Source organism: Dryobates pubescens, chromosome 7 (assembly GCF_014839835.1).
Source record: "Dryobates pubescens isolate bDryPub1 chromosome 7, bDryPub1.pri, whole genome shotgun sequence".
Lineage (NCBI taxonomy): Eukaryota > Metazoa > Chordata > Aves > Piciformes > Picidae > Dryobates > Dryobates pubescens.
In genome coordinates, this window is record NC_071618.1 from 5,445,899 (window position 1) to 5,453,168 (window position 7,270).

A 7,270-nucleotide genomic window follows, 5' to 3' on the forward strand; every position below is an offset into this window, starting at 1 on the left:
GTCAGGGGAGGTTTAGGCTGGAGGTTAGGAGGAAGTTTTACACAGAGAGAGTGATTGCCCATTGGAATGGGCTGCCTGAGGAGGTGGTGGGGTTGCTGTCGCTGGGGGTGTTCAGGACGAGGCTTGACGGGATGCTTGGTTCCATGGTTTAGTTGATTGGGTAGTGTTGGATGATACGTTGGACACGATGATCTCGAAGGTCTTTTCCAACCTGGTTTATTCTATTCTATTCTATTCTATTCTATTCTATTCTATTCTATTCTATTCTATTCTATTCTATTCTATTCTAAATTGTGACAAATGTCATTGTATTAGTTTCACTATAGCTCAAGAAATTTCCACTTGCTTGGAAAGTTTTGTTAAAGAAACATTATTCAGACTGTAATGGAAAACAGTCATAAATAGCAAGCCGATATTAGAGTTGTCTGTGAAATACTCCTTTGGTCCCTGTGCGTGCATGAAGCATACATGAAACACCTGTATACACACGATGTGGTCCAAACGACTCTTGCCTCATTTGGTGCGGAAAGCTGGACTGTGCATGTTTAGTGAGAAATTTGCTGCATTTTCTTGTCATGCTGTTTAGTTACAGGCACTTATTTACATAGTGCAGACTATTCAAATTCTGCTCTCAGGGGTTTTCAACATTTGATACTGCACTTTTGTATCATATTTTGCAGATATAATTTAAAGTCTAATCAGGATCTTTGCTGTTGTATACCCAAAACAAAGAACACTTTCTCTCACTGCTCTGTCTTTAACTCCTAGTGATGTCATACTTCATTAAGACAGTGGGAGAAAAATGCTGGATATTTTTGTGTTCAATATATGCAGAATGTGTGGCTTTGTTTTAATAGCCACATGCACTCAGAAAGGAAGACAAAATCTTGCTTTCAAATTGCATCAGAGAATAATCGAATTTTGGCAGGGAGAGGTTACTGGAGGTCAAGTTCTCCAAATATGAGATAGAATAATAGTATTTTATAACCTTTTGTTAGGCTTTATCAAATATTTATGCAGCTCACAATACACAGGGATTACAGACACTATGTAAGTGCAAAGTGTTGTTGCTAATAATACTAAGAAATAACTTCTCTAAAAGAATGGGATTTAAGTGAATTTATGAAGGTTTAACAATTCTTGTGAGAATGATCATTATAGCTATTACTAACTGACTGATAACCAACAAATAAATGAAAGATCAGCAATTCCACATTCAGGTGATGCTTCTACATGCTCTCTACATAGTAGGATCAAAAAAACCCAACAACCTTGCATTAGCCCCCAGTGACGGGATGCTGCCCACTGTGTTTGCAGACATTAGGAGGAATCCCATGGCAAGCATATTTCCAGCGAGTTCTTTCCTCATCTTCTGCAACATATGCTCAAGTTCTGTCATTTCTGGCTGCTTTTGGCTGTCTTGTGATGGCTCTTCCTGCAGTGCTTATTGGTGCAATTGGAGCATCTACAGGTAAATTGTTAAAAATTAATAGTACAATAAATATGTGAAAGCCCTATAAAGCTTGTGTTAGATATAATCTAGCTAGGTGACATCAATAATCAGTCATGACTTGTTCAACAGGAGACTACAATGAAAAAAAATATATTATAGAGTGTTCCTCCCAGGGGAAATTGCTCTACCTCAGTGGCTGAGTTTAACTCATTTTGAGTGTTCTAGGTATATACAAACATAATATTTCTATTTAATGTTTGATTTAGATTCTGGTACTCTTATTTGGGCCCAAAAGTAATAACTGAAAAGTAACTGTGTACATGTTGTAGTTGTTTATCAGGAATTTCTTATCTTGACCAAAACATCCTTGTCAAGTTCTTTGTCCTGGTGAGAGTGATCCCCATTACCGTGAACGCATAGCTAAACTGTTATGATTGTTCTGTTAGAGATGTTTAACACCTGTCTTTGAGCTCTGACTCTGTAATCCAAGAGAATGCTTAAAACCCATCACAAACAAATATGGATCTCAGGCTTGTTTTATTGAGGAAAACGACATTTAGGAGCAATGCAGAAATGCTAAGTGAAATTAAGTCTGCCTAACAGAAACCAGTAGGACAATGTCTCTTCAAAATACTGTTGGTCCAACCCTAGCAGCAGTTTGGTCACTGAATGAGGGTGAAAATGAGGCAATATGAATAGCTCACTACACGTGAAATAAAGAGATGCTGATGTCTGTAAATGTTACTGATAACATACCGTCTGTATTGCAGCCTGGAATGAGACTGAGTATGGTGTCCCTGACCCCATGTCTAAGAAGGAAGCTGATATGATTTTACCAATCGTGCTCCAGTACCTTTGCCCAGTCTATATCTCATTCTTTGGCCTCGGTGCTGTGTCTGCTGCTGTGATGTCGTCAGCTGACTCTTCAATTTTGTCAGCCAGCTCCATGTTTGCTCGGAACATTTACCAGCTTTCCTTTCGGCAAAACGTGAGACTGCATTTTTATTTTCACTCTAAGAGAAAATTTTAGGTGAAGCTTTTAGGTGACGCATAAACTGCAGTTTCATTATGAAACACCTCTTTCACTTTCCTGTCTGGGACTAGCAAAAGCATAGTATTAGTTCCTTGTAACAAAATGTATATTTTGACTCTATTTTATTTTACTATTTAATATTTTTGGCAGAGGTATCTTCAGACACCACCATAATTTATTTACGAAGTACATGTACAGGTTGTGAGCAATACGTTCCGTATGTGATGACAGCTAAACAACTTAAGCACAGATCTGAGAATTCCCAATACCGTGATTTCAATTGGAATTAAAGGTGCCGCAATCTGCGGTTTCCCACAAGGCGGGGGAATTAGCCAGGTACTCACGTCTTGCTCCTCTGTCCAGTACCTTCCCAGACACTGCAGCTATAATTCAAGCGGCTCTTGGCTCAGAGAGGGATAAGGGGCCTCTCTCTTGTGCTCTGTCACCGGGCTGTAGGAGTGTTGGTTGCCTTGATCCAGGTGGAAGGCCCAGGTGTAGTTGCCCTGCTAGGGCAAGCTCTGTAGCTGCTACTCCAGCAGCATTTGACTCTTGTTGCTGTCTGGGTGAGAACAAGGCAAATTGCCTACCTTCTGAGCTGGTTTAAATACTGTCCCGAAACACTTCATGCCCTTTGGTAACAGAGAAACCTGATAGCTGAACCTATAGGATGGGGTGTATCCAAACATGGCCAAGGGCACTCACAATTCACAGCTGTGTTTCAAGGTTAATTATATGTGCTACACATTTACCTGGACCCCAGGAAATGTTCAGGTTTGCACATTCACGGGTACTTAACCCATTGTCTGGGTTAGGGCATGTTTTGGGGTTTGTCCCTTCAGGATATTCCTAACAGTAGGTTGAATAAACTGAAAGTCATAAAAATAATTGTGGCTGTGACCAACAACAGAGGTGACAAAGCTTGATGGATAAACTACAGTTCTGATGGCACTGTAGGTTATTCACACAGCTCCTAATTATCGCTGCAACTATAAGTTTTACCTAAATACTTAACAAAGTGAGATATCTTTGTGAATTACTGATTTATGAGAAAACAATCTGACACCAGAATGGGCTAGTGAGTATGAGTTTTTTCATGGGAAATGTAAAATAAATACTTCAGATGCTCAGTTTTTTTTCTGGTTGAGCCATATTGTGCTTATATTTTAGGAAATACTTCAAACACTCTATTGTTGATTTATCCTTTGACACATTATCAAACTTTTCTTTATGCTCAAAGATTAACGATTTTAGGAATGGAAACTGTAGCCCAGTTGCTTGCTGGATACCCAGCCCTCTGAGCTGGATGATAGGGATGGTGAGCAGAATGAAGCCCCCATAATCCACGAGGAGATGGTTAGTGACCTGCTGCACCACTTAGACATACACAAGTTTATGGAGCCAGATGACGTGCACCCAGGGGTTCACAGTATCACAGTATAACTAAGGTTGGAAGAGACCCCAAGGATCATCAAGTCCAACCTGTTCCAACAGACCTCACAACTAGACCATGGCACCAAGTGCCACGTCCAATCTCCCCTTGAACACCTCCAGGGACGGCGACTCCACCACCTCCCTGGGCAGCCCATTCCAATGACGAATGACTCGCTCAGTGAAGAACTTTTTCCTCACCTCGAGTCTAAACCTCCCCTGGCACAGCTTGAGACTGTGTCCCCTTGTTCTGGTGCTGGTTGCCTGGGAGAAGAGACCAGCCCCTTCCTGGCTACAACCACCCTTCAGGTAGTTGTAGAGGTTGTAGAGTTGTAGAGGTTCTGAGAGACCTGGCAGAAGTGCTCACCAGGGCACTTTCCATGAGGATGAGGGAAAGGCTATGGATGCTCTTCACCTGAATTTTAATAAAGCCTTTGACACTGTCTCTCACAGCATGCTTCTGGAGGAGGATGACTGCTTGTGGCTTGAATGGGTAGACACTTCGCTGAGTAAAAAAACTGGCTGGATGACCAAGGTCAAAGGGCAGTGGTGAATGGAGTTAAGTCCAGTCAGCAGCTAGTCATTAGGGATGTTCTCCAGGGCTCAGTACTGGGGTCAGTTCTCTTTAATATCTCTTTATCAATGATCTGGATGAGGGGATTGAATGAACTCTTAATAAATTTGCAGATGACACTAAGATGGGAGGGAGTGTTGATCTTCTTGAGTGTAGGAAGGCCCTCCAGAGGGACGTGGACAGGCTGGATCAGTGGGCTGAGATAATAATTTGGAAATATTGCTATGTCATGCAATTTTCCTTTTACAACACAGTGTTTTATATTGTCTAGATGCATAAATGCAGGCACATGTATATTGCCATAAAACCCCCACCTAACACTGCTCTGTTTTCTTGCAGGCTTCAGACAGGGAAATTGTATGGGTCATGAGAATCACTGTTTTCCTGTTTGGAGCATCAGCCACAGCAATGGCCCTGCTAGCTTCATCAGTGTACGGCCTGTGGTACCTCAGCTCTGACCTTGTTTATATCGTCATATTCCCCCAGCTCCTCTGTGTGTTATTTATTAAAGGAACCAACACCTATGGTGCCATTGCAGGATACTTATTTGGAATTGTTCTCAGAATAACTGGAGGAGAGCCCTACCTCTACCTTCAGCCCTTGATCTACTATCCTGGCTGCTATCCTGATGAAAATAATATCTATATCCAGCGATTCCCATTTAAAACACTCGCTATGCTTTCCTCCTTCTTTGCTAACATTATAGTCTCCTACTTAGCCAAATACTTATTTGAGAGCGGGACTTTGCCACCAAAGCTGGACTTCCTTGATGCTGTTGTCGCCAGGTATAGTAGAGAACACATGGACAAAGCAACTCTTGTAAAAAGTGACAATATTGTACTAAATGAACTTGCACCTGTGAATCCACGGCACAGCTTAACTTTGAGCTCAACTTTTACAAACAAGGAAGCCTTTAATTACGTTGATTCAAGCCCAGAGCTGTCCAACACTGAAGATAATTAAAAAATCTGGTAGCCACAGGCACAGCAAGGTAAAGGAGGAGATTCCACAAAGAATAATAAGAGGCATTTTATCAGAAGAAAAGAATGAACTGGGAATAAAATGCCACTGCACAATCATTTAAGTTGTTTCTAGGAGCAGGAGCATCCCATGGGAGGAATGCTTTTCTGTTACTAGCCAAGATGCTGGATTAGATCATAGAGTATTTAACAAAAGACACAGATCCTGTCCTTTCCACCCAAACTATATACTGTGTAATTACAAAATATTTACAACTGAGACTATATGTAGCAGAAAAAGTGCAACAGTTATTTATTTAGCTAGGACATCCTATGAAGATGCTATAATACAGTCACTCTGAAATACTATGACTCAACATTTTATTGGCATTAAGTGAAAATATATTGTCAGAGCTATAAGTGATTTATTACTAAAGAGTTAGTTGCTTGAGCAAAGACAGATAACTTCCCTGGGGTTTTGGTCCAGTTGTTTCTTTTTTCCTCATAAAGAAATTCAAATAATACAAATCTAGTATTTTACTATTTGTATAAGACAGCAAAATGTGCAAATGGTAATAAAATCCTCATAGGAGTGCTATACATCATACATTAATTTTTAAAAGTTAAAATTAAGTCACCAGTTAAAAATGATGTTACATCTAGTGCAAGATGGCCTTAAACAAAGTATGTTACTATAGGTGTTATCTTTCTCCTGTGGTTAGTGGCTGTCACCAATGGAGGATAACAGAATCATTAAAGCAATAATTGGAGTTGAAACTCAGCTTGTGAAAAATGACAAAGCTTTTATAAACTGAATTGAACTTTTAAGTGTTGAGACAAGAAACCTCTTCAGAACATACACAGAGCAAAAGCAGTCTGGCATCAAGCAACTGCAGCAATGGAACAAGTATTAAAAAGTAAGAATTGAGAGGGTTTGAAACAACAGATGAGAGGGTTTTCCATGGGGAAAAGCCCTCCTTTTCACGTAATAAAAATATATTCTCAAAGACATAAAAAAGTCTTTTGGGTTGGTCTTGCTGAAATTTCTTTGGAAAATAAAGATTTCCATGGAAAATCACAGTTTCTCAAAAAAAAAATAAATCATGGGAAAAACAGACTTGCTGGACAGATTTCCACAGTGTCTACCTCCAAAAGCAGCTGCAACTTGGAGGAAAACATAAAGGAAAGCTGAACTCACCAGTGCAGTGAAAGGCACAGCAGTGTCTTCTACTAAATGCTAGCCATCCTCCTGGGCAATCATGGTGACTGTGGAACACCAGCTGTGGCCAGGCACAGATGAAACTTCAAACATTGATGGCAATGCTGGCCAGAAGCAGCAGAGCAGAGAGATGAGGCCCCTTCCACCTTTGCCTGAGCCAGCAGGGAACATGCAATGTTGTTTCCATTTGCCCGCGTCCGAGATGATTGTGTCTGTCCCCATTGGTAGTGCCTTTCACAGTGGGAGATCTAATAGCTAGATTTCTGTACAATGGAGTTATGCTCCAATAATTCTTTTAAATATCTACGCATGACGACATGTTCAATTGAAATCCAGATATCCTCCTGTTACTGGTCACCAGTGCAATCTCTCCTTTAACATTCACAGCACAAGAAGCTTACTGGAGGATAGGAGAAGTAAGAATAGGTTTTGCTGCTAAAGGAAGAAGCCATCAACTTGTGCATTCAGTGTTGACATAAACTTTCACAAGGTTGAATCCTTAGATATGTTTTTACTCCTTTTGTGGAGTCTTAACAGCATGTATCTATTTTATACATAGAAAAATTAATTTTAGAGTTGTTGATACTTTTTCCCTCCATATACT

General features: G+C 40.4%; 1 protein-coding gene across 3 annotated transcripts in view; it reads left to right on the forward strand.

Moving 5' to 3' along the window:
- The window catches only part of SLC5A7 (solute carrier family 5 member 7), a 28,881-nt gene extending 22,944 nt beyond the window's left edge, over positions 1 to 5,937 (forward strand). For all 3 annotated transcript variants that reach the window (XM_054162986.1, XM_054162987.1, XM_054162988.1), the window contains exons 7-9: positions 1,318 to 1,471; positions 2,224 to 2,441; positions 4,828 to 5,937. In XM_054162986.1, the coding sequence (XP_054018961.1) occupies positions 1,318 to 1,471; positions 2,224 to 2,441; positions 4,828 to 5,451 (996 nt within the window). In that variant the 3' untranslated portion in view covers positions 5,452 to 5,937. The remainder of the gene's footprint in view (positions 1 to 1,317; positions 1,472 to 2,223; positions 2,442 to 4,827) is intronic.
- The last annotated feature ends 1,333 nt before the right edge of the window (positions 5,938 to 7,270 follow it).